The sequence below is a fragment of the Ovis canadensis genome, chromosome 11, assembly GCF_042477335.2.
Source record: "Ovis canadensis isolate MfBH-ARS-UI-01 breed Bighorn chromosome 11, ARS-UI_OviCan_v2, whole genome shotgun sequence".
Taxonomy (NCBI): Eukaryota; Metazoa; Chordata; class Mammalia; order Artiodactyla; family Bovidae; genus Ovis; species Ovis canadensis.
Window position 1 is genome coordinate 33159706 of NC_091255.1, and position 27057 is coordinate 33186762.

Here is a 27057-nt window from a genome sequence, read left to right on the forward strand (position 1 = left end):
TATCAATATTGTTGATCTTTTCAAAGACCTAGGGTTTGATTTTTTTTTTTCTCTCTGCTTTTCTATCTCTGTTTCATTTATTTCCACTCCAGTCTTTATTCTGCTTTCTTGAGGCTTAGTTTGCGCTTATTTGACCATTGTCTTAAGGGAGAAGTTAGGTTGCAGATTTGAAATCATTCTTCTTTTAATTCAAGCTCAAAATTTCTTGTAAGTATGCTCTTTGGTGTTCTATTACCTTCATTTTTATTCAATTCATATTCTAATTTTCCTTTTGATTTCTTCTTTGACCCATTGCTTATTTAGGACTATTTTCATATATTTATGAGTTTCCCAAATTTCTTTCAACAGAATAACTAAGAGACATATTTGTGGGATTTCCTTGATGGTCCAGTGGTTAAGACTCGTGATTCTACTGCAAAGGGTGCAGGTTTGATCCTTGATCTGGGAACTAAGATCCTGCATCCCACTTGGTGCAGAAAAAAAGAGAAATTTGTGTTCATGTTCTAAGGATACATTCCCGGGTGTGAAAGTGCTGGGCTAAGGGTAAATATATTCAGCATTTGCTTAGATCTCACAGAAATGTTGCATCAGTTTGCACACCCTCCGGCAATGTGTGAGAGATCAGTATAAGGTAGAATTTTCTAGTTTTCGTGAACCTCCGGGACAAAACAATTGTTTTGAATTACATTTCAATTATAAATGAGTCTGCACATTTTTTCAAGTGTTTTTTGGCCAACTGTATTTCTTTCTCTGGAATTTATGTTGATGTGAAGTAGGAATCAAACTTTACTATGCAGGTGGCATGGGTTCGATCACTGGTCGGAGAACTGGGATCCCATAGGCCATGTGGTATGGCCAAAAAAAAAAAAAAAAAACAGGCTTTTCAGATCCGCCATCTGTACTGGAACTGCAGCCCAGAAGACTCAGCACCATCCGCCAGACACCAGTCCCTCCCACCGGGAAGTCTACACAAGCCCCTGGATCAAATTAATCCACCAGGGGGCAGACACCAGAAGCAAGAGGAAGACCCCTGCAGCCTGCGAAAAGGAGACCACTGACACAGAAAGATTGTAGGGGAAGAGATGCAAAGTCCGGCCTAGCTAATACAGTGGCCTGAAAGAGGGCCCATTTTTAGGAATCATCCATGAGCCCCGGAAAAGAAGGCTTTCTCTTGGGCATGATCTGTATACGAACCCAGGGGTACACCTGCACTCACTGAATAACAGACCTGGGCTATTAACTGCTGTAAGGCCCTCCTGGGCGCAGAGATGCGGCTGACTGTGCTGTGGCCTAGCCAGCCTGTAAGTGCCATCTAGTGAGGTTGGCTGGCAGGGCCCCTGCAGGAACTGGACACCACCACTGCCTATCAGTGTGGGAAGAACTGGACCTCTGAGAGACAGTGAGGACTTGGAGCAGGGGCTGGTGCAAGGTGCTTTATTTAAAACTTACTGTATTGAAGTACAGTTGATTTAAAATATTGTGTTTATTTCTACTGTATGGCAGATATATATAAATTACATATATTATATATATTATAAGCCTATATATGTGTGTGTGTGTGTGTGTGTGTGTGTGTGTAGGCTTCCCAGGTAGCTCAGTGATAAAGAATCCACCTGCCAATATAGGAGACGCAGGAGACGTGGGTTCAATCCCTGGGTTGGGAAGATCCCCTGGAGGAGAAGAGGGCAACCCACTTCAGTATTCTTGCCTGGAAAATCTTATGGACAGAGGAGTCTGGTGGTCTGCTGTCCATGGGGTCACAAAGAGTCGGATGTGACTGAGTGCACACACACATATACACACATATACACACTCTTTTTCGCATTTTTCCATCATGGTTTATCCATGAACAGGATATTGAATATAGTTCCCCATGCTCTGCAGCAGGAGCTTGCTGCAGATCCATTCTATGTACAATAGTTTGCATCTGCTAACTCCAAACCCCCATCCCTCCTGGTGTAAGGTTTTTTAGACGGGGAAAGGTAGTTCCTGCCCCTTCTGAATCCCAAAGGGCACCTCCTCCCAGGGGAGATCCCCTCTGGCTGGTGACAAGAGCTAATCAGCCATCTGTGGGAGGCTTGGCTGTGCTCTGGCTTCTGCCAGTTCCGCCTTGTCCAGCTGACAAGCCTTGATGAGCTGGCCAGCCCGGCCCTGGCTGTCATGGGGAGGATGGGGAGGGCCCATGTCCATACGCAGCCTGCCGGGCAAAGGGAGCACAAGGCCCCCAGGCCAGCATGACAGGGTCCACCTGGAAGGGGACTCTCAGGGTCAGGAGGCAGGCTTGGGAAGGTCAACTGGCCACCCTCTCAGGAGGGTCTCTCTCCATGGCCTGTCTCAGCAAGGGAGAATTTTGTCATGAAAGCTTCCCTACAAGTCACTTTTTCAAATAACTTGCTGGTAAATTAGAAAGATGTCACCCACCTCCTATTACAACTGAGTTTGCTCAGTTCTCCACACATTTCTATCCATGTTTGCCTTGTGTAATTTCTGGTGGGATTTGGTACAGAAGCCTGTTTTAATTGCAGATTACACTCTTTATCCACAGAAAATATTGATCCATAAAGTGGCATTTGGTCCAGCTTACTTTTTTTTTTGTCTTGAGTTGCACTGCCTGGAACGAAGTGACCCTGATTTGCTGTCTGCATCTGCTTCATATACTTGTGCCCATTCTTTTCTGTGTAACCTTTTTGTTTTCAGATCGGTTGTTTGGGGGTGTTTCTCTTCACTTCTGCGTGGGGTGTCTACACTCGCTAATGGAGGAGGGGCACACTGCCTGACCAGGCAGCTGAGCGGTCGAGCATGTGCTGGTGCGACCCCTGGAGCGCCTGTGGGGGGTTCTCCCGGCACGTCTCCTGCCCAGGAGCCATGGACGCGGTGCTGGGCCCACAGCTGCGAATTCAGGGTCTCCCAGGTAGCTTTGTAAACATGAAGTCAGATCATGGCTAGAAAACACCAGTTAATAACACAGGGAAGAGTCCCATGAAGAGACAGTGACAGGCTCTCAGCACTGGGCAGTCAGTGGCAGGCAGCGGGCAGGTTGGAAAGGAGAGGAGAATCTTCACTTGGTTCTTCACCTTTATCTTCGTAAAAGCCCAAGAGGGAAGCAGAAGAGGGGAGGGAGAGGGAGGGTAGGGAGAGACAGACAGACTGACCTGGAATCTAGTTTTGCCCAGAGCCAGGTGCAACTCTTGGACTTTTTCAGGTTTGTTAAGTCAATAAATTCTCTTTTTAAAATTAAGTTAGTTTGGAGAGGGTTTAACTTGCAACTGAAGAAATCCCAGTAAATCCAGGGCAGTGCCTCCAAACTGAGTTTGCAACCTCACTGAGTAGGAGCAAGGCTCTGTTCAGTACCAAGAATCCCTAGAAAAGAGTAACTTGTCAATTTTTGCAGCTTAATGCCATCCGTGGCTTGACTGGACACTGTCAGGGGTCTCTCCAATTTTATGTCAGGAATTTTTATGTATTTGCTTTTCCATATATCGTTCATAAGGTATATGATGAGACAGAATGACATTTTTTCCAACTATTGGAGCCAAATTGTTGCCTAAATTTGGGTCAGAATTTTTCAGCTCCAAAACAAACATTTTCTCTCTCTCATTCTCTCTCTCACACACACACACATGGCTGGAGGCTAGTGATTCTAGGGCTCATGCCCAGTGTAACTAAGAGGTCAGGTTTTTCCTTCTGCCCCTTGTTTTTGTCCATGGCAGCAGGGCTGCTGCCTGAGTGCCAAGCATGGTGCCCTGTCTCCACAAAGGGAACAAATAGGGGCCGGGGCAAAATCCCTTCCCCTCCCTGCAGGCTTCAGCTGAATTCTCTTCAGCCTGACTGGGTCACACAGCCACCTTGGCTGCAGGAGGGGCTGGGAAAGTGAATGTTCAGCAAATAGAAATGAGGTTACCGAGAGGGACTCAAACCAATCATGACTTTCCTCGGGAGCCAGTGGAAGGTCCTGCCTTTCTTGAGATTAAAGCATCACCAGTCATCACCTGCAACAAAACTGGATTCTGTTAGCAGGGAAGGGAAGTGGGTGAGACAAGGTCGTGAGTGGCAGACAAGGCATCACCAGAAGGGGTGCTCAGGGCCATGTTTACGTATGGCCTCAATCTGGAGGCTGGGTTATTTATTTTTAATAGAAATTTACCATTTTAAATAAAACATAGTCTGGAGAATCTATTATATGAAAACAAAACACTGGGGACTTAAAATTCTTGAAAATAACAGAATTTAAAGCAGGAGCTTGGGTTTTTCACCAGTGGTTTATTTAAAGCACTGATACCTAGCATGCTTCTGACTGGTTGAGTGAACTTATTCATTGAATGAAGGAGCAAGCGCCTGCCATGGTGACAGCTTGGGGGCTGGGCGTTAGGAGAACTAGGCTGGTCTGGCCCTGCCACTACTTCCTGTGCAATTTCAAGATGACCTCTCAGAGCTTCTCGTTCTTTCTCAAATGAAGAGGCTCGGCTGGTTGGACTGTTTCTCTTCCGTTCTGAAAGGCTTGACTTTGAATTGCTTTTGACCTCTGTGACCTTCTATTGTTCGCGCTTTGTCACTCAGTCGTGTCCGACTCTTTACAACCCCATGGATTGTAGCCCGCCAGGCTCCTCTGTCCATGGGATTCTCCAGGCCAGAATACTGGAGTGGGTTGCCATGCCCGCCTCCAGGGAATCTTTCCAACCCAGGGATTGAACCCAGCCAGGTCTCCCTCACTGCAGGCGGATTCTTTACCATCTGAGCCACCAGGGAAGCCCAAGAATACCGGAGAGGGCAGCCTATACCTTCTCCAGGGGGACTTCCCGCCCAGGAATTGAACCGGGGTCTCATGCATTGCAGGCGGAATATTTACCAGCTGAGCTCCCCGGGAAGCCCTGTTTTGTGCTCATAAGCTAATCTCCTCTGCAGCCTCTCTAGCCTAGCTGAGGCTCAGACAGATTGAGCACAACACAGGCTCTCGGGGCCAAATTTAAAGACTCAATGAATAAATGTTGCTCAGGCAACACTGCCTGAGTATCAGGCCTGAATATTCATCGAAGGACTGATACTGAAGCTGAAACTCCAGTACTTTGGCCACCTGGTGCGAAGAACTGCCTCCTTGGAAAAGACCCTGATGCTGGGAAAGACTGAAGGCAGTGAAGGAGAAAGGGATGACAGAGGATGAGATGGTTGGATGGCATCACCAGCTCAATGGACGTGAGTTTGAACAAGCTCCGGGGTTGGTGATGGACAGGGAAGCCTGGCCTGCTGCAGTCCATGGGGTCGCAAAGAGTCGGACACAACTGAGCAACTGAACTGAGGCAACACTGCAGGATGTGAGAGGGCCAAGGTGTCACCAACAGGCCCTAGAGGGGGGGCTCGGGGGCTGCGAAGACCTTGGGAGCACCAGTTCTGCTGAGCCTCACGCGGATCCAGTTCTCTCTGGCCTCAGGGTTGATGAGGGTCAAGGTTGGGTCTTGGGTCCTGTCCCTGGATTCCTCAGAAGGCAGGCTGGGGGCTTTCAGGAGACATGTCAGGTGCTTTCAGACCAAAACAGATGGGCCTGGAAGGTCGGTTAAGTCCATCCCCCACCAGTTTCTCCTCTCTAATTCACGAGACAGCCCTCAACACTAGGAAAGTGGCTGAGGAGGGGGCAGACCAGCGACCTGAAGGAGGAAGAAGCTTGAGACCCCAGGACAGGCAGACATTGGCCTGGTGTGGAGTCAGAAGCAGGTCCAGAAGCAGGCAAGGAGGAAGCCAGGCCCCGGAAAGGTAGCAGCCCTGTGATCAGACCACCTCTGCCATCCTCCCCTTGGCCGGCAGCACACACGCCCTGTGAGCTGTTAAGAGGTGAAGGAAGCCCAGGATGGGTTTGGGGTGTGTGTCTGGAGAGGAGGTGACTGGGGTGTGTGTGTGTGTGTGTGTGTGTGTGTATGCACACGTGCGCAAACCTCTGAGTGACTGTGCATAGGAGGGACAGGCCCAGGGAGCAAGGTCTGAGGATAAGATCCCAGAGCACAGACCCAGGGAGGGGCAGGAGGAGCTACTGGAAGGGGGGGTGGGAGCTAAGAAACTTTCTGATTCCTTCCCACCCCAAGGCCGTGGGATTCTAGAATTCCATCAGTACGGACTTGGTAGAAACTCCAAGCATCATATTCATAAGCAAGGCAGAAGGAGGAGAAGAAAGGGAAAAGAAGAAAAGCCCACACACAAGTATACCTTTTTATATAGAATTTGTACAATATATTTCTCTTCATTTGCATATTTTACCCACAACTTAACATCCTTTTTACAGGCTGAACTTACTCAGCTGATATAATCAAAATTCTTTCTTTCAACCAAATAAGAAAAATTCAAAATCGTAAACCCGTAAGAAAACAAATTAAAAACGATGATGAAAATAAGTCACTCCCCGTAAAGAACAGCGTCTGTCTGTACAATATACATGGTTTGGAACAGATTTCTTTATAGATTAGGCACATGTTTCCACAACACCTTCATTCCTGCCAGTCCCACCTCACTCCAGGCAGTCCCACCTCCTAAGAAGGATCAGAGGGATGTCGGTCTAGATGGAAATCACTTTCAGATGCTGAGGGCCCGGCTGGGAACCAGGGGCGTGGGCCTGGCTCAGCAGCGCCACCCAGTGGCTGGTAGCAGAGGCGATGGGAGGCGAGGCGATGGGAGGCAGGGCGCTGGGCCGAGCAGGGCGCCGGCAGGAGAGCAGCAGTTGTGGGTGAAGGGAAAACCAAGGCTTATTCTATGCAAACTGAATAGAGAGAGACCAGGGGCGGTGTACAGAGAGAAGCTCTGAGGAGTCCAGCGTTTTATTTACACTTTTATCTCCCTAGTGGGAGGATGGAGGGCAAAGCCAATGGCTGCTGCCATGAGGGGTATGACCCCTGCAGCTGCTGCCAGTCTGGGGGTTTAGGGGGGGCATGGTGAGGGCAAGCAGCAAGTACACCATCTCTGCATCAGTGAGCCCAAGCCTCTGGCAGAGACCTCTCCTCGCAAGCACAGTGATTTCTGTGATTTTCCTCGTCACTGGGAGACAACCACCTGGGGCTGGGCGGTATGGAGCCTGGGGCCTTCTTTGGGGATGCCAGCAGAGCAAAAGGTGAGAAGGGGTTTCTACCAAGCCAGCGCTCGTCTACTCAGACCCCAACTCCACGGGAGACTGGGCCAGGCCTGGGCTGCGCCCACGTCAGGGCCTTGGGCTTTAGGTCACTAAGCCTCGGGTCCTGTTCTGTTTCTGTCTTGTGAATTCTCCCTTCCATAACAGCTCCACGTGCTTGGGGCTGGGCTGAGAATCCAATCTAGGGCTGCAGAAGGTTGCAGCACCTCCGCTTCCTGGCCCAGAAGGCAGAAGTGTCCCAGCAATAAGGAGACTCCAGGACCCGCAGCCTTGGGTTCTGCAGAGGGGGGGCTTGCGGGGCTGTGGCATGTGGATCTGCTCAACCCCACCTGGCTGTGATGAGCCTTCCGTGGGTTTGGCCCTGTATGGGGGGCGACATGCTTGGGCCCAGATCCCCGCCCTTAAGTGGCAGCTGGCTCTAAGCTTCTTCAAGTGATGAGTCCCACTGAGGCTTTGTCCATGGCCCACTTGCCAACCCAGCCTCACACTCCAAAGCATGGCTTTGGAAAGAGGACAATCATAAGCACTTCAGGGCAAGACTACCACCACAGAAAGGAAAGTGGAAAACAGCATTCATTGGAACTGATGTAGTTATTGCTAGAGACAGGTGACAGCCAGATAACCATGGAAAGTCCCAGAGGCGGACGTGATGGATTACCACGACCGTGGAGCAGAAATACAACCATGTGGTTTTTTGTTTGTTTGCCTTCTAAAATAAGATCTCCTCTGATAACACTTTTGAGTCTTTGGGTACAGACACTGGAGAGTATTCTTCAAGATCTGCTCCTTTCACACAAACCAGTGTGTCCCCCTGAATGACCAATCTGCCAGTCTTGCCCCCCGAGGCCTCTCAAGGGAGTCAGTGTGGTTCTCTCTAAAAACATGAGGTGGAAACTGAAATATGTGTTAAAACAACAACTAAAACAACGCGGCTGAGCTGGGAGCCGTGCACAGTGGATGTGCGTGGCGGCCTGCTGACTGTTCCCAAGGGCACTTGTTCTCACCAAGGAGTTCTCTGGGACGGCCAAGGCTACGCAGAGGCCAGCATGGCAGCAGGTCCTATATTGAATGGTTGGGACTGGGTGGTGGCCGGGCTCTCACTGGTTTTGGTTTAGACGACCCGGTCTCAAGAAGCAAAAGCGAAAGAAGAGCTCCCGGCCAGGCTGCTGCTGAAGGTCCTGCTGAGAAATGTGAGTCCGGGCAGACTCTTGTCATCCCCTGAAGGGCAAGTGCAGGCAGTACCAGTTCAACGGAGACAGAGCCCTTCCCAGAGAGGCTGCAGCTGGGTCTTCAGGGGCTGCAGCCTCTGAACAACATTCCTAAAGGCCTGCAGCTGGCGCTTTCTGAATGATTTTGCATCACTCTGCTTATTCTTACATGCTATGGGACGTGCAGGTGCCTCGCTGTGACACAGGACGTTCTCGGAGACGTGGCTGCTTGGCATTCTAGTCGGGGTGGAAGGGGGGAGCTCAAGGAGAGCCGGGCACCAATGCCACGGGAATCTTCCCGAATGAGTGCAGGCATCTGCTCTAAGATCCTCGTGGACAGATTAGCGAGTTCCATGCACGCCACATCAAGGGCTAACACTCAACGTTCCAGAGGCGGGTGGCCTTGTTCGGGTAGTTGATGGCCAGGCTGATAGCAGCAATGTTCTGCAGAGCCTGTGGAGGGAAAGAGTCATTACCATGGTCAGGAACTCGTCACCTTCTGGGTCATTAAGTGCTGATAGAACAAGACTGGCAGCTGAGCACTGGAGGGGTGCAGGGGAGAGGCAGATGCAGGCCAGGTGGTACCCCTCACCCGGGGGGCCACAGTCTAGAGGGAAAGAAGCAGCGATCAAGACACATGGAAACTCCACGGGCAGGCAGAGTCCTCACTGCCCTGAGAGGGGAGCAGGGGCAGCGCTGGGGCTCAGAGGACACCTTGGGGGTGGGGGAGCTGGGAAAGCTCCAGGGAGGGGGACAGCTGCACAAAAGTGTGGACAGGGAGAAACAGCCAGTGGTGGGGCCCCAACAGCAGCGCTGGGAGGGCAGCCGCCCTGGTGCCAGGCCAAGGTTGGTCTCCAAGCCAAGGCAGCAGAAGAGGAGGGCGCGGATGGGGAAGGAGGGGCGGAGGCCAGGAGAAGCAGCAGAGCACTGGTCCACAGTGGACTGGCTGGGGGAAGTCAGGAGAGAATGAGGGTTAGAGACGGAACACCAGGAAAGGCAAGGGGGAGGAGCGCAAGCGATGTTAAGCTTTCGGAGTCACGACTGTCAGACGTCAGGACTGTGTGCTGGGACCCCACGGGTTGCAGTGGCAGCGCCGGCAGGCAACTGACGGGAGCTGGGGCGGGGAGAGTCTTCACTCGGCCTACAGGTCTCAAGACAATTCACACAAACCCCTCTGTAGTGGACTAGGGGTGCCCACTTTTCTAAGCTGCACACTGACCCTTTTGTGTAGGAGGATGAACCTACGGTTTGAGAAAACCTGCCAGGAAGGGAGTGCAGGGCTCTGGCTGGGAGTCCCAGCTGGATGGAGGCCTCCTCGAGACCCCGGGCACACCTCTCCCCTCCTGGAGCCTCAGCATCCCCATCTGTCCACTGTGGATGCAGACCGCATGCTCTACCATATCCAAGGACTCTGAGCCTGAGGGTCTCACCATGGAGTCTGGGGCCTAGGAGCTCCCGAGACCCTTCCAGAGGCTCTGCACTGTGAAAACCCTTCTCACAACAATACCACTGCTTTTCTCTTTCATACTCTCGCGAGCATCGGCGGTGCGCTCCGCAGGTTACTGTGTGACGTCACAACAACCGGAAGCAGAAGCAGCTCCGCGAAGCCCGCTGTCTCCCATGAAGGCAGACAGGAAAGAGAGCTGCAGAAACGGAACCCAGCGCCGCCCTTCTCAAAAACTGTTTTGTTTTGAAACACAGTCGGTTTTCACAACTGTGGTGCTAAATATAATGAGATGATTATTTTTAAAAATAAATCGACAAATAAGTGTTTAATATTTCAACTTCTAACTTAATGTCTAAATTTATAATATACTCTCTAACAGTATGTATCAATCTCTATAATGCACATAAACACAAGCTCTTGGGGATCCTCAGGAATGCGAAAGTGGAAAGGGGCCCTGAGGCCCAACAGCTGTCAGAGGAGCCTAACTCTATGGAAACTTTAGGGATTAGCCAAACTATAAATTTAAGGCACTGGTTGTTTTGGTTTCAAAGACACAAATTCTTGCTGGTGTCTCCTGACCCTAAGGTTTACCATGAACGACGCTGATAAATGGGGCTCGCTGCTGTCTGTGACACCGGCAGGAAGTGGCTGACTGGGAACAGAGCTCCGTGTAAACCCGGGGTGGAGCCTGCACCGGGGCGCAGGGAGCGGGGCGGGGAGGAGGCGGTACCTGCGCGGCGCAGCGGAGAAGGTGGTCATCAGTGGTTAAGGCCAGCAGGTAGTCCTGCAGCAGGCCGAGCTCCTGTGGAGAGAGCAGGGTGCAGCGGTCAGAGGCCACCTCCCGGGGATGACGCCCACCTCCCAGGGATGACCCAGGACCACAGGAGCCTTGGTGGGACATGGCTGCTCGCTCTGTGGGGAACTTCACCGCCCACCTTCCTTGGGTGCCTCTGAAGGAGTGGGATGGGCGGAGCCACGTGTCCGGACTCACCCTCCTCACTATAGGCTCCTCACTATAAACCTAGGGGATAGGCTAGCGAGCTCTGCAAGGCCCTTTCAGCTCTCCTGGTCAATGAGTCTATTGTGCTGAGGCGGGGAAGAAAGGAGGAAGAAACAGCCTGTCGGTTTGTTTTCCCAAACTCATTGCTGTCAAGGGCTGTTTCCCTCTTTGGCATCAGGCCTGAGCAAACAGACAATCTCAGGGCGGACCCGGCTCCCTGGGGTGGGGCAGAAGGGAACCCCGGGCCCCAGGCCAGGCCCATCTCCCTGCGCAGTTCTGCTGGGACCCCAGTGACACCCCAGGGCTCCTGGCGGGGGGCAGAAGCACAGACCCTCACCTGGGCGCGGTTCTCGGTGACAAAGAAGAGCTCGGTGAGCGCGCGATGCAGGGGCAGGAGGATGCCGGCCTGGGTCACGTCCTCAAACAGGCTGTACTCCATCTGGGTGAAGAGCTGCCACAGGGGCTTCAACAGCGTGAGGTCACAGAGGTCGCTGTGGGAGGAGGGGCGCAGCTTCCTGGGGTCATGCCCGCAGACAGAACTGCAGCTCTGAGGCTCCTTGCCACCCTGACATCTAGTAAAGTCAGGCCAAGCCAGTCCCAATCACCACCCCCCCAACACCCCCTAAACAGCCCCAAATAGTTGCCAATGGCAAATAAGAAAAGGGGCAGAATCTCAACTTCAAAGCAGAACTCTGGGGACAAGGAGACCCTCCAGCACATTCACACCAATCAACTTTGTGGATCTTTAAATATGGCTGTTAAGAACTTCCAATGACAGCAGGAAAAAACCTCCAGATAAACATTAAGCAGAAAAGGCCAAGATACGCAATATAAAATCGCAAAAAAATTTAAAAATGCATGTGTAGTATTCTGTGACCATATTAAAAAAATCATAAATAAACACACCAAAAATCTTATCAGTGGCTGTCCCCACAGTTTTCTAGATTTTCTATAATGCTCATCATTTTAAATAATCAGAAAGGAAAAAAATATCTGATTTAAAAGATAATGGCAATTGTTACGATCTTAAGCTCATAAAACAAGAAATATGCCTATAAAGTTGCTCAGGACAGAAATCTTTCTATATAAAGCAGAGTCCTCCTCACTAGACAGAAGCCTCTTGAGATTGCACTGATGTTTTTTACTCAGAGGAAGGTTGTACTTTAACTCCAGTTCAAAGTCCTTCCGAGGAGACACATTATGATTTCTTGGACATGATTTTATACATTTATAATCTACAATGTTGCCTTTTCTTTTTAATATATGATTTTTAAAAGACTCCTGATTATACATTTAAGTGTGATCCTGGAGCGAATCACTTTCTCCCAGAGGAATAAGACTTCATAAAGTAAACCAATGAGAAAACATGGGTTGATTTAAAGAGACGGCGTCATGGTTGAATTTTCAGGACAGCACTGGAGCAGGAAGGAAAAGGCGCCTGCAAACTCATGCCTGCGGCAGGACTCAGGCCGTCATTCTGTAGCCACCCGGCCCCTCGGGCTGCCTTTCCCCTCTGCCCGCTCCAGTCTCGGCCCCTGGGATCAAGGGGCTGAGGGAGTGTCCTTACAGGGAGGAGGGTTGGCGATGGCCAGCACTGCAGAAATGCACCCATGATGCAGCCGGGAAGGGCCCTCCCGTCTGATGACAGGAGAGATGGGACACATGCTTCATACACATCACACCGTACTAAAAAATCAACTCAAAAATGCATTAAAGCCTTGGAGGTAAGACCTGAAACTGTAAAACTCCTAGAAGAAATCATAGGCTGTGGGTAAGCTCCTTGATATTGGTTTTGGCAATGATTTTTTTTTTTTTTTTGATTTGACATCAAAATCAAAAATAAACAAGTGGGACTACATCAAACTAAAAGGGCTTCTTCACAGCAAGGAAAACAATCAACAGAGTGAAAAGGCATCCTGTGGGCCAGGAGAAAGTATTTGCAAGTCATATATCTGACAAGCAGTTAATATCCAAAATACACAAGGAACTCATTCAACTCAATAGCAAAAGAGAAAAAAGAAAAAAATAGGCAAAGGACCTAAAGAGACGTCTTTCCAAAGAAGCATACAGATGGCCAGCAGGAGCATGAGAAGGTGCTCGATATCACTAACCATCGGGGAAAATGCAAATCAAAACCACAGTGCGGAGTCACCTCCCCTGTGTTAGGATGGCTTCCATGCAAAAGATGAGAGAGAACCAAAGCCAGCGAGGAGGCAGAGCAAAAGGAGAGCCCTGTACACTGGTGGTGGGGATGCAAACCGGCACAATTAGAAAAACAGCATGGAGCTCCCTCAAGAAACTCAAGGACTACCAGATGATCCAGCAATACCACCTCTGAGTATCTCCAAAATAAATGAAATCACTGTCTCAGAGACATTATCGGTACGCCAGCGTTCACTGCAGCATTATTCCTAACAGCCCCATGTCTGGAAATAATGTCTCCTGATGGATGAATGGGTAAAGAAGATGTGGTGTGTATGTACACAATGAAATATAATTGAGCTATGAGAAAGAAGGAAATCCTGTCCTCTCCAGCAACAGAGATGACCCTGGAGGGCATTACGCCAAGTGAAGTAAGCGAGATAAAGGGAGACAAATACCGCACGGTATCGCTTTTATGTGGAATCCAGAAACAGGCAAACCTGTAGAAACAGAGAGTTAGAGTGGTGGTTGCCAGTGGCTGGGAACTGTGGGAAACGGGGAAAGGCTGGTAGAAACTTTTAGTTGTGAGACGAATAAAGTCTGGGGATCTATTATACAACCTGGTGACTACAGTTGAGAATAGTGTATAACACCGTAACACAGGAGAGAAAGTGGCTGAAAAGCACATTGCAGACAGAGGGTAAAATTTAAGTGTTCTCACAGACCACAAAGAAGGTAAACACACGAGGTGATGGATGTTAGCTAACTTGACTGTGGGAATCCTTTCATAATGTATTGATATATTCTATACTTTTAATACACTACAATTTAATTTATCAATTACACTTCAGTAAAGCTGGGGGGTGGGAGGAAAAACTAAACTCAGTCTAAAATTTACATGGACATACAGGGTCAAATAGCATCTTCAAGACAATCTTGAAGATGAAGAACCAGGTTGAAGGCTTTATACTGCCAGATATGTCAATTTGCTGTAAAACTATTATATATAAGACAGTGTGGTACTGGCACAAAGATAACCAAAAAGACCATTGGAACACAAGCAATCAGGGATGGATCCATGTGTACAAGGACACTTTTCTGTGACAAAGATGGCACTGGCGTGTGCGAGGGGAAAGATGGGCTTTAGAGTCAAATGGAGATCCATAAGAGAAAAAAAAAACCAGTAAAAAAATGTGTGTAAGAGAAGCTTAACTCTATCCTTCAAATCATGCACTAAAATTCATTCCATGCGGATTGTTGATCTCAATATAGAAGAAAAAATAATTAAGCTTCACCTTCATGACCCCAAGGTCAAGTGAGGCAAAAATTTCCTAAACAGGACAATGAAAGCTCTGTCATAAAGGAAACAGGTGAACTGGAAGACACTAAAACCAGAAACTTCTTTTCATTAAAGACACCACTAACAGAGTGAATGGCAAGCCTCAAAGTGGGGGAGATATTTGCAATACAAATACCCAGCCAAGGAATCGAAGCTGGAGGGCAGCTTACCTGTGCGTACAGCATCGCACGATCCTCAGGAGCAGGTGGATGGCTTTCAACCGTTGATGACCAGTCTGGCGACAGGCCACACCCACCAGCCATTCCCAAATTTTGGCCAAGGGGAGGTGTGGCACAACTCTTTCTTCTGACAGCATCTGCTTCAAGATCTCGAATCCTGGCAACCCCCACAAAACAGATATTTTAAAAAAGACATAAACTGCTCAAGTTTTAATAAATAGGATGAAATCACTATGATCATTTAAATTTTGCCTAAAATTATGCCTTATGGAAAAGCAACATGGGAACATTTTCAGTTCTTCCTTTTTTGCAAAATATCCTGGTGAATTCTAAGAGAACCAGCATCTTTCCTTGGTCCTGACAGGTAGCTCCTCTTTCTGGCCGTAGAGAAGTTACCACCTCCTAATTCTAGTACATTCACAAGTGATGCGTGTGGCGCTTGTGAGAAAAATTCTTTGAAGTCTCACAGAAAGGTATCTGCTTTGATTTTAGCGAAGACCAGTGACTTAACGGTACTGACACCCACGGAGTGTCCTGTGAAGGGAGAGCATGAGAATGGAGGTTCCAGTGCACACACCTGTCTGGAATCGCCCCAGGTGTCCGGCCGTCACGGTGAATCTGTAGCCCCACTCAGTGTTGCTCATGTCAGAGGTGAAGCGGTAATACAGAGTGTCTCCTGGGCACACAAGAAGCACAGACAGGTCAGGACACTGCAGACAGGGAAAGGCCCGTGAGGACTTCCCACTGAACAGATAAAGCCCAGTTCCAAATCCTTCAACAATGCCCCTTCTCAGTACTTAGCATTAAGAGTCTGTATTATTTGGTACTTCTTTACTACCTGGAAGCTCAAAATCTTTCCACTTCTGTTGAGACCCACTGAAATTGTGTCGGTCCTGCTGGAAGTCACTGCTGCTGGACATGGCTAGCTCATCACAGCCTTCCTCTGTGTTGCACTGAGGGTCGAATTTGATTGAGAGGTAGATGGCACCAGGAATGTGAACTTTGTCCTAGGAGGGGAAACAAGGACACGCCGTCGTCATTGGTCACTGGACAGTTCCTGAGGGCTTCCTCATGCCATGTCCTGCAGGCAGAACTGTGCCTGAAGAAGCACTGAGTCAGGGCCTCTGCCTCCAGGAGCTCTCGGCCCGGCTGGGCGGGGAGGATGCACGCAGGCTGCCAACACGGCAGGAAGGACACTGTGCAGCCTGGGCACAGCTCGAAGGAGGGGAGGCAAGGGAGGCAAGGGCAGAAAAATGTCCCAGGGAAGGGATGCCCCGGTTGCTGGGCAGACTGAGGAGGACGGGAGAGGACTGTCAGGGAGGAAGGAATGGAGGCCGCAGTGAGACATGAGCATGTGGGGATGTGTTTCAGGCAAAGGAAACAGCACCAGAAAGCCTAATGTGTCTAGGGGACAGCAATGAGCTTGGGGTGTCTGAGGTAATGGGTGAGCTTCGCATGCACACATGCTAAGGAGATGGGGAGGGGGTGACGTGACCCTGCAGAGGCTGGGAGGAACAGATGGAAAAGGAAGGCCGTGTGTGCTAAAATGAAGTGCCGAGACTTGTTTGGACAGCAAGGGGTGCCCAGGAAGGCAGTAAGCAGGAGAAAGCCTGGATTAGGTTTGTGCTGTACCAGGATCACTGCCAGCTAGGGTGCGGCAAGGCCAGGACTGGGGCAGGCCAGCACTGGGGGGAGGAGACAGGAGCAGCCAGAGGGACCCAGAGAAGGGGAGGGGTTGGGGCGGTGGAGAAGGTAAGGCGATCCCTCTGAGGCAGAATGCAGTGGCTCACTAGGTGTGTTTACAGGGCGGGGGTTGGGGAGGTGAGGGTGAGGACAGAGGCCAGGAACTGGGGGAGAAGAGGCTAAGAAGGCAGAGAGTGAGGAGCTTTCTATTCTGTAAAACAAACTCTCAGCTGTCAACAAGCACATTCTGGATGAGTCTCTCTGTCACCCAACTACTCAGAACGACAGCTCCCATATTTTGAAAGGAGCTGAAGAGACACAAGCAGCACCAAGCCTATGAGGACCACTGGGCCACCCCCACTTCTGCCTCCAAAGGGGGCAAAGCCCTACCTCTCTCTGTCCAGGTACAGAGTTAAGGATAAAACAGATGAAGCCTTTCAGTTCTGGGTAATCAAACAAAGGGGAGGGAGTCCCCTAGGTGTGGCTGGGTCATCAGGGGAAGGATAGAGTGAGGATGGAACCCAGACCCACACTCAAAGTCTCTGCCAGAGACAAGGAGGTCTCAGTCCAAGGAGCTCACTGCAGGACACGTAATCTCTCCTCCAGCGTTGGGGGCTCTCAGGTTTTCTATCACAACAAGGTCAGGAGAAGAGAGGACTTGTTTGTACAGAATCCTGGGATTGGCTTCAGGGAGGTAGATGGCTGCTGAGACTAAGAGAGCACTTTCTAGGCCACGTCTGTCGGGCGGGGGGAAAGAACCGCAGGGGGCGGTGATGAGATTCGCGTCACTCGGCAACCCTTGTGGGTCCTGCCAGTCTCATGCCCTGACACTGGGCGAGGCTGGCCGACCCTGGCTCATACCTCAAAGTTGGTGTTGTTGTTATATGGGTGTTTCGACTCCCGCACTTGCACCTCCATTCCTGGTTCCTCCATGAACTGGCAGGCAGCCAGGGCCATGGTTCCCAGCATGTTCTCCCGGCAGCCCTGAAGCACCTTCTGCAGGATCTGGTGGGAAACAGGCATAGAACAGGGCAAGATGATGGAGTTCAGCTGGAGACCATGCCCAGGGCTCCTGAGCTCTGCCCTGGGTCCCCCCAATTCTAGACAGCAGGAGGTAGAAGAGATGCTTCTAGCCCTGTGAAAGTCTGCTAAGCCAGCACCACTTTGAAAGGCTCAGCTGAAGATTTGATTTTACAAACAAAAGATGGTCACCACCTGGAAACTTGAAGTATAAATTACAGCACTAGACTGAAGAGAATGCAAAGGCTCTGTAAGATCCCATGTCTGTTGCCCAGAAGCTGGGAGCCTGGGCAAGCCTCCTGGGTTTGATTTCTTCACCAATAAAATTCTCCCTGGGTCATGATGTAACCCAGGTGTAAGTGCTGGCAGAGTGTCTGACCTGGAGCAGATACACTAGAAATGATGGTTTAAAACAGAAGACATAAACCTTCCTGGAAGGTTTCCTGTATTATGGGAATAGGCTGTCACAGTCGTAACTAACCCTGTCCCCTGGACTTCATGCTGTGTGAGACCCCAGGGGACATGAGAAGAGACAGGCCAGGAAGGAGAGTCGGACTTCGAAGTCTAAAAACAAAAAAAGGAGACTGCAAGGGCGAGATTCGTGAGATTGTTATTTCAAATACTCTCCGAGCATCCAGTCTGCCTGGGCCGTGAGTTTGGCTCTAGGCCAAGACTTGGGAGACTTCAACTGTGACCTGAGTCAGATTTTGTGGGGTTCACACCTATCGAGGGGCTGAACAGCCACACAGATAACCTCACTCCAGGAAGGGACTCCCTAGAGGAAGCCTGTTCAAACCCCCCACCCCCCAGGGGTCTTGGGGAGGGGGACAGAGAGGAAGAGGGAGCGGGGTGAGTGCCCAGCCCAGCTGCCTGGTCACCTTCTCCCACTGGTGCTTGTCCTCCAGCTGCATGAACATGTCCAGAATGTAGGTCATGTGGGCTGGGCCGCTCAGCTCCAGGATGTCCTCGCTCACCGGCACGTGCCCAGGCCACTCGGCAAGCAAGGACGCCAGCACATGGCGGGCGTACAGGACGGCCGTGGCCTCGTTCACGCGGAAGAGGTAGTCCCGGACGGCCCTCTTGCTCTTGCAGTTGAGCTCCTTGTGCAGCAGGGCGGCGCTCTTGCTGCGCCGCTGCTTGGCGTAGCTCTGCTGCAGCTCGCTTTCTGTGCTGGAGATCAGCTTCTGGGTCACAGGGTTGGACTCGACGGTGGCCTGCTCGCAGCGGACAGGCCTGGACTGCAAGCCCAGAGACCACTGTCATTGGGCCTGGTCATCTCACCACTGGGGTGGGGGGCGGGGGCAAGTAGACACCCTCCTTCCCAGGGGTAGGGGTCGGTGGTGGGGCCCACGTACCAGGCAGGGCAGGATGATCATGTCTGTATCTACGGCCTTGGCACTCTGCTCGTCCAGTCTCAGACTCCGGCTGGGCTGCCACCGCTGAGCCAGGGTCCGGATCCTTTCGTCTGTGGTGAGCTCGTCCCCGTCAAACCTGAAGAGAAGGAAGGAGCACAAAGCTCGGCATCTGTGTTCCAGATAGGTGAGAGTTTAACCTTCAGTGAAACTTGCAAAAATGCTGATCAGAGTTATTTTCCTGTTACTAAGGAATTAGGTAGTATGGTCCACACTTCCGACACCAGACTCACAGTGCTAATCTACCCGAGCAGGCATGCCCGGACACCTGCAATGGAGATGGAAACTGTCCTTTAGGATCCATTCTCCCTTTCATTTAGAAACAAAGTTCCCTGAAGTTTTAGCAAGAAACACAATCACCCGGGTGGAGACATGGTTCCCAGTCCTCCCAACAGTTGGATACAGCAATGCAACCGAGGTCATGCCAATGGGAGGCCAGCGAGGAGATGTGTGCCACATTCGGGGCCTGCCCTCAAGTGGCTGGGTTAAGGAGGCGCTCCATTCCCTTCCTTCCCCCTTTCCTCTGGGCTGGAACTAAGAGCGGGTGTGGGAGAGCCTACCCTGATGACACAGAGGAGGACAGTGCCATGGGGACACAGGGTCACCTGCGAAGCAAACTACCCACCCACCCTGGGCTGCTGTCTACCTCTGGACTGTGGTGGGACAGGACAACAAATTTCTGAGCCTTAACTGAGGTAATCCTGCTTCATTTCACAAAGGATTTGACGTTGCAGATAAGAAATACATATGGGAAAGAAGAAATATGAAACAACAAAAGAAAATTAAATTGGAATTGGAACTAAATTAGAATAAGAAGTCAAAACCAGGATGTGGGGAATGGAAGAGGAGATTAGATGCAGAAACATAAAATTCTCCATAAATTTAAGAGCTAGGCTCAAGAACTAGCTCTGAACTTCCTGGCCAAGATGAAGGGTATATTGTTTTAAGATACCTTTCATTGATATACTTTGAGGAAAAAATAAGAAAGTAATACATACAAGTGAAAAAAAAAAAGAATACTTTGACCAGAATGTACCAGAAGTTCCTATTCTACACTGCTTGCTCCCTGGATTGATACAGGAGAGAAACCTTGGTGTCTGTGTCAATCTCTGCATTCATAACTAGTTTACTTTAAGAGGCAGACTGCGAATATGAAGTTCTTCCTAAAGGAACACACAGTACAACTCAAAGACGAGCCATGCCACGTGGCACTCTATGAAGACCTGAAAACCAGTTCTCCAGCTGCTCCTGGCCTCTCAGATCTTGTCAGCAGGAGGTAGACAGAGTCCCACCCTCACTTGTTTCCTTGCTCCTTACACTCTGGCTGCATCCTTACCTCTTCTGAACCTCCAGGAAGAAAGAGTCGGTCCTCTTCATCTGCAGTTCGTATATGGCCCGGAGTATGTGCAGGGGGGCATTGAGGGCATCATGAGCCATCTGGAGGCCACGAGGAAGAAGCAGAAGAGAGAAAATTTGAAGTGTTTCAACATATTACTGATAACCTGAACTCAAAAGTGATAAAACAATCATTTTCTACAGTTACTACAAGTTATAATCTAAGAACATCACATCACTTAATTTAACAACATCACACTTCATGCATATAAGATTATAAGCTCCAAAATATAGATTATAAAATCTGCATTACTATTATAAATCCAAAGGAAAATCTCCTAGTTCTGAAGCCCATGTTTTTGGTAGTTTACTTTTATTGGTGCCATAGTTATCTGTGATTGTGCACTGCATTTGTTAAAGATTATATAGATGAGGGGGTACAGCATGCTATTTTAAAAAAGGAAGAACAAAGAAGCAAATAAAGATGATACTTAGAAAAAAGTTATACCAACAAAATGTAATGCTAGTAGTCAATAATTACTCACCAAATGGTATTTATTCATTGCTAGCTTTCCTGCAGTAGCTGCCTTGCCCTCAAGTATGACAACTGGCACATAAATCTAAGTACTAGACTTTCTTTTGATGTTTTTGATAAGCTGTATTTGCTTTTCTTACATCTGCCCCAGTCTCTGTTTACTCTTAACATAGTTAGAGCCTTTGAAGTCCAAGCCTCTGCCCATTTTCACATCATTTTGAGGAAGAGTGGATTATCTAAGGAAAGTAAGGATGTACTTGAGAAATTATGAGGACAGACTGTCACTGGAGGCTTATGGATGGGCCTGACATTACATGCCAAACTTTACATATAAATATTTGCACACGTAGTTTATGGGAGAAATGATCTAAAGTTTTTGGGTCCACAACTCCCAAACATTAAGAACTACTGTTGAAAGGGCTTTTCCCTCCTTCCAGGTCAGTTCCGTACAATATAGACTGAGTTTCCCAGAAGTGCATTCACAGGACATCAGCCTGAAGCATTTCCACGTGGAGGCCAAAACTCAGTCCAAGCCAAAGAGAATCCATTCCTGAGTCCCTTCTTCATGCCACACCATGACCTAGGAACATACCAAGAAACATATCCTGGTGGGCTCATCCAGGCTCTCGAGAGGGTCTAGCTTTTTCTGCTCTTGGTCACCAGGGCTGCTGGCCGACCGTTCCACCTCCTCCTCCTGGTCCCCTCGCTCGTCCAGCTCCAGCTCTCCATGCTCAGCCAAAGTGTTGATCTCCTTTTTTGAGGAGTACAGCATGATGGACAAAATCTAGATAGAACAAAAATCAGGCAGGGCAGGAACCTGAGTGTTCAGTGTGTGAGAAGACCTTTAACCCTCAAAGGGTAGAAAATATTTGACTTGACTCTTTAAAAAGACATCAGAATTTACAGAAAGTGTGTAAAATTAGGACTTCCTGGTGGTACAGTGGATAGGAATCTGCCTGCCAATGCAGGGGAGAAAGGTTCGATTCCTGGTCCGGGAAGATCCCACATGCTGCGGAGCAACTAAGCCTGTGCACCACCACTACAGAGCCCGTGCACCTCCGGCCTGTGCTCCGCAAAAAGAGAAGCCAGTGCAATGAGAAGCCTGTGCACTCAACACAGAGTAGCCCCCCTCTCACCACAACTAGAAAAGCCCGAGCACAGCCACAAAGGCCCACCACATCCGAGAAAAGTAATTTAAAAAATGTATTAATTAGTGGACATGCAAGCATGTTCAACTGTACTTATAACCAAAGACATGCTAACTAAAACTGCAAGGGACCTTTGTGTTTATTAACTTTGCCACTGACAGCGTAAATTGCTATCATCCTTTTAGAATGCATTTTGGTGAAATGTAAAGACCTATACAAATGTTCATAACCTTTGATTTTGCAACTCATCTTTTAGGAATAATGTAAAATGTGTAAAAAGTTATACTCATGATATACTCAGTGAAGCATTTATTAATGGCAAAAATTGAAATCCAACTTTATGGATCATATGCAGCCGTTAAAAATGGTGGTTATGAAAACCACCCAACAACTTAGAAAACTGGCCATCACAAGACTTCAATTTATTTCAGTAACGTGCTCCCCTATACAATCCAAATCTATATATGCAATAGAGACAAAGAAGGAAAAAAATCAGGAAAGGGAAATACATGAAATACTAATAGCAGATGTGTCGGTGGGGGGAAATTTGGAGTTTTTCTTTCTTTTCTACTTTTCAAATTTTCTGCACAAAAAAAAATGTACATTTTTGAATGCAAAAAAATTTAATTACAAATTTTTTCTATTTTAATTTAGAATTTTTTCTATTTTTGCTCTATTTCCTAAACAGCAAGAGCGGAAATGCTCATCAGGTTATCCTTGAATATGTTTCAGCATATTTTCCCAAAACCTAATTAAATCCTCTTGTGACAACTGAGAGCTGTTTCCTGGACTTCAGGCCTCTGTGTGACTGAGAACGGTCAGCTGAGCACCTCCCACACAGCAGCAGCCTTCCCTGCCCTGAGGCTGGTGCTTGGCACAGAAATACCCCAGGGAACCACACTAATTCCACTAAGAAAAATCTAAGGCTTATGGGGAAAAGCAATAAAATGAGTATTATCAACTGAAGTCCTACATAAAGTAAACATAAGTGGAGGACAAATTTAGAAACTGATTTTAGCTCAAAGGAACTTTAAGGGGAAATAATAATTCAAGGGCAGATTTATTACCATGATATAATGGTCAACCGTGTATTTCCACAAATTACTTCTCTTCCAATATTCTTTGGACAAACATCAAATTCATTTTCCCTGACAGGGGAGGACAGGTGTCATAATCTCTATTTCCAAAAGGGAAGACAAATGTAAGACACTGTTTTAACAACTGCACCGGATGCGAGTGCACAGGGCAGAACCAGCTGTGACTGCCTGGCTGCTCTGACTCCCAGGCCTGTAAATCTGCAGCAGGAAGCGGTAGCGGGAGTCCCCTCGTCCCTTACTTCCAGGTCCCGGAGGAGCCACGTTTTACTGAAGCCAGTCCCTTTGCTGCACTTTTTCACCAGCAGCTTCAGCAAATCTGTCTGTAGGAAGGTAGCGTGCGTCTCTTCAAAACCATGAACCTGCCAAACAGGAAAAGAAAGATTCGCAATTGCCTCAGGGTGAAGAAAGTCAAGGGTCACTCAGGGAGAAGCAGGCCCCTATCGGAGCCCAGTCTCAGCTCTTGGCCCAAGCCCACCTTCTGGTGAAGATTCCAGAGTCAGCAGGAAAGATGAAACTCTGAACCTGAGTCGTAACCTAAGTCTGTCCACTCTCTAATTCATTCACTTGACAAGTATTTCTGAAGCCTCGTACATTGTACGTGCTGAGTCCTATGCTAAGAACAGAGGTTTTATGTCCCTCTCCTGCTCTCTGCCTCCCCAAAGCTTCCCACTGTCCTGCAGACTGAAGTCTGAGTCCCTGTTCACGGCTGACAAGGCCCCTGCAGGCTCCCTGCCTGCCTCTGTGTCTCCTCTCCTCCTTAGCACTGTCCCGAAGCCCTGAAGTGTTCCTTCTGCACCTGGAGTTTGCTCTCTCCCAGCATGCAATACTCTGCCAAGACTCCTTATCTACCACCTCAGATTTCAGCTCTTCAGGAAGGCTCTTTCTGACTCTTGTGGTTTTCCTTGCAGGTTCCTTGGTGTCTCCCTCACAGTTAAGGCTGAAAGCTCCATGACAGCAGGGACCTTCTTTCTAGTTCAACACTACGTAATCAGTTCCAACTGGCTCCTGGTGCTCAACAAATATTTACGGAATCAAGGATCCAAAGGCATAAATGGTCTCTGCCCTCAGGGAGTTTACTTTCCCAAACCTTCTATAATGCAAAACCACTAATACAACAGATTGTGATAAATGCCATGAAGTCAACAAACAGCAGATGTGTGGCCTCAAGCCTAAAACTATAAATTCTCAGGGATGGGCCAGAGCCGAAATGCCACCTAGACCAGCCTCCCTGTGGTGCTTGGGTCCTTTCATGTACTCCTTGCCAGTGCTGCCCAACTCAGAAAACTCATAAGCCTTCCAGACGAAATCCTTCTTCTTTGGCTAGTTCTGTTGGGAAGGTCATCCTTAAAGTGATCCCTCCCTCGCTCCCGATGCCCCTCAAGTAGTAGAAGAATCATGTTCCCCACAAGTCAAGGCTTCCCATCTCCATGTTAGTTACTGCCCAGCTCTTCAACTTGTCTGCCTTCTCTCACCCCAAATGCCAAAGTGAAGTCGCTCAGTCGTGTCCAACTCTTTGCGACCCCATGTACTGAAGCCTACCAGGCTTCTCCATCCATGGGATCCTCCAGGCAAGAATACTGGAGTGGGTTGCCATTTCCTTCTCCAGGAGATCTTCCCAACCCAGGGATTGAACCCGGGTCTCCCGCATTGTAGGCAGACGCGTTACCGTCTGAGCCACCAGGGAAGTCAAACTAATCATCGCCCAACGTGGGGTTTGAACCCACGACCCTGAGATTAAGAGTCTCGCACTCTACTGACTGAGCTAGCCAGGCTACAGATAAATGCAAGTGAAAGTCCCTCAGTTGTGTCCAGCTCTCTGCGACCCCATGGGCTATCCAGTCCATAGAATTCTCCAGGCCAGAATACTGGAGTGGGTAGCCTTTTCCTTCTCCAGGGGATCTTCCCAACCCAGGGATCGAACCTAGGCCTCTCTCATTGTAGGCGGATTCTTTACTAGCTGAGCTACTGCTTAAAGATCCCATAAGATGTTACTCTCCTTTTTTCTCCCTGTAATGAACCAGAGGGAGCTGTGGTTCAGAGGGAAGCGAGAAACTGTTGTCAATTTTTCTTCTCATCTTCCAAGGTTATGTGCCCATAAGGTAGTAGTACCTGGTTCCATGAGGCAGGACTGAAAAATTACAGAGAACCAACTACTGGGAAAATTCTGTTTCTTCCTTAATGATATCCTTGTGCAAGGCCCCAATCATTTCTAAAAATAATCAAGATCCTATGATCCTATTCATTGAAATCGGATGATACTTCCTTCTAGTTAATACCCTGCAGGTGTTAGATCACAGCCAGACTGATTTGCAAATGGAAGAAACTCAACATTACCTTTAGCGTTTTATATAATCCTTTGAGGGCCAGGGATAGGACCCAAGTTGCTTCCACTGCCTCGGGACAATGGCTGTCCATGCTGGTTTGCAGAAGGTGACTGGCAATAAAGGCAAAGTGCTGAGAGTATTGGCTTAGCTGGGCCTGGGAGTCACTGCCTTCCTGTCCTCCTCCTTTCTGGACCAGTTGGTAGTCCTTCACTGAAGGATTAAGAGAAAAATCTTAAATGTAGCCAGAGAAAAGAGACACATTTTGTTTATTAATATTTTGGCTATACCGTTTATAGGATCCTAGTTCTCTGACCAGGGATTGAACCCAAGTCCACAGTAGGGAAAGCCCCAAGTCCCAACCACTGGATCACCAGGGAATTCCCCAAGAGACACATTTTGAAGAGTAACAGAGAATTATGGCTGACTTCCCAGCAGAAACTATGAAAGCCAGAAGAAAATGGATCAATATCTTTAAAATATGCTAAGAAAAAACTCTCAGCCCACAATTTTCTACCCAGAAAAATTGTCTCTCAAAGACGAAGTCAAATCACTGATTTAGATTTCCACCTTAAGAAACCAGAAAAAGAAAAAAAAGAGCAAATTAAACTCAGAGCAGAGAGAAAGAAAGAAATTAATAATGGAAAGAAAGAAATTAATGGAACAGCAATCAGAAATAACAGAGAAACATCAAGGAAACCAAAAGCCAGTCCTTGGAAAATATCAAATAAATTGATAAATCTCTGGCTAAGCAATCTATGCAATGAAAAAGAAAAGACACAAATTACCAAAATCAGGAATGAGGGAAGGCAGCTTATACCCCATGCTAGGTTCAGAGAAACTAAAGACGTACATTTTATAAGACCTAAATTTGCTTCATAAGTGAATGGAGAGATGTATCATGCTCCTCAATCAAAAGACTCAGTATTGTTAAGACATCATTTCTCCCCAAATGAATCTACAGATTCAATGTTATGTCAGTCAAAACCCTAGCAAGTTCTTTAATAGAAACTGATAAGCTGATCCCAAAATTTAAACAAAAAGACAAAGGAACTAGACTAGCCAAAACAATTCTGAAGAATAACAACAAAGTTGGAGGACCTGATTTCTCTCTCAACACTCAGGAGAAATCTATAACACTCAAGGGCTTTCTTCTGGTGGCTCAGTGGTAAAGAACCCGCCTGCCAATGCAGGAGACTCAGATTTGATCCCTGGGTCAGGAAGATCTCCTGGAGAAGGAAATGACAACCTACTCTAGTATTCTTGCCTGGGAAATCCTGTGGACAGAAGGAGCCTGGTGGGCTATAGTCCCTGGGGGTCACAAAAGAATCAGACTAAACAACAACAGTCCAGACAATATGGCATTCAAGTAAGGAGAAATATACAATATACAGATTAATGGAACATAATAAAATCCATAAATAAACACCAAGATATATGGGTCAATTAATTTTCACAAAGTTACCAAGATGACTCAATGGAGAAAGAATAGTCTGTTCAACAAATGATCCTAGAACAGTGAGATTCACATGTAAAAAAATAAAATAAACCTTGACTTTTACATCAAACTGTATACAAAAACAGCATTGACAGTGCCTAATACTGAAGCTAAATGATAAAGCGGATTATTTCAAGAGCAGAAGAGGGCTCATAATAATAAGACACTCCAGATCATTGGGGATTTGGCAAATTAAATCAAAAGGGCACTTTATGATATACTTTCACTGTCCTATTGATGAAGTTACTCTACATTCCTGTAGCCACCATATGTTTAAATTACCCACTAGAAAACAAATGATACTCGCAAATGGAAAAAGTAGATATTCAGAATCTAAACATCTGGCCAATCCTAAAACAAAGAGTCATAACAACATAGAAAGAGCCTTCAAAGCGATCCCAACTCAACCACATCATTTCACAGATGAGGAAAAAGAAGTTACATGTCACTTCAGTTATGTCCAACTCTTTGCAACCCTACATGGACTGTAGCCCACAAGGCTCCTCTGTCCAAGGGTTTCTCCAGGTAAGAATACTGGAGTGGGTTGTCATGCCCTCCTCCAGGAAAAAGAAATTCAGAGAGCTATAA

At 48.2% G+C, this 27057-nt stretch overlaps 1 protein-coding gene and 1 non-coding gene across 2 annotated transcripts in view; both read right to left on the minus strand.

Annotated features, from left to right (window-relative positions):
* Window positions 1-6781: 6781 nt before the first annotated feature.
* The window catches only part of ZZEF1 (zinc finger ZZ-type and EF-hand domain containing 1), a 93020-nt gene continuing 72744 nt past the window's right edge, over window positions 6782-27057 (minus strand). Inside the window, exons 43-55 of the mRNA XM_069603158.1 lie at window positions 24985-25184; window positions 22890-23009; window positions 20998-21189; window positions 19872-19972; window positions 18479-18614; window positions 18002-18361; window positions 16965-17108; window positions 15259-15427; window positions 14998-15096; window positions 14412-14577; window positions 11098-11251; window positions 10491-10562; window positions 6782-8766 (exon numbers count right to left, since the gene is read on the minus strand). Coding sequence (XP_069459259.1) covers window positions 8686-8766; window positions 10491-10562; window positions 11098-11251; window positions 14412-14577; window positions 14998-15096; window positions 15259-15427; window positions 16965-17108; window positions 18002-18361; window positions 18479-18614; window positions 19872-19972; window positions 20998-21189; window positions 22890-23009; window positions 24985-25184 — 1994 coding nt within the window. The 3' untranslated portion in view covers window positions 6782-8685. The remainder of the gene's footprint in view (window positions 8767-10490; window positions 10563-11097; window positions 11252-14411; window positions 14578-14997; window positions 15097-15258; window positions 15428-16964; window positions 17109-18001; window positions 18362-18478; window positions 18615-19871; window positions 19973-20997; window positions 21190-22889; window positions 23010-24984; window positions 25185-27057) is intronic.
* TRNAK-CUU (transfer RNA lysine (anticodon CUU)) lies at window positions 24350-24422 on the minus strand. The gene has a single exon. It is a non-coding gene; the product is annotated as a tRNA-Lys (tRNA).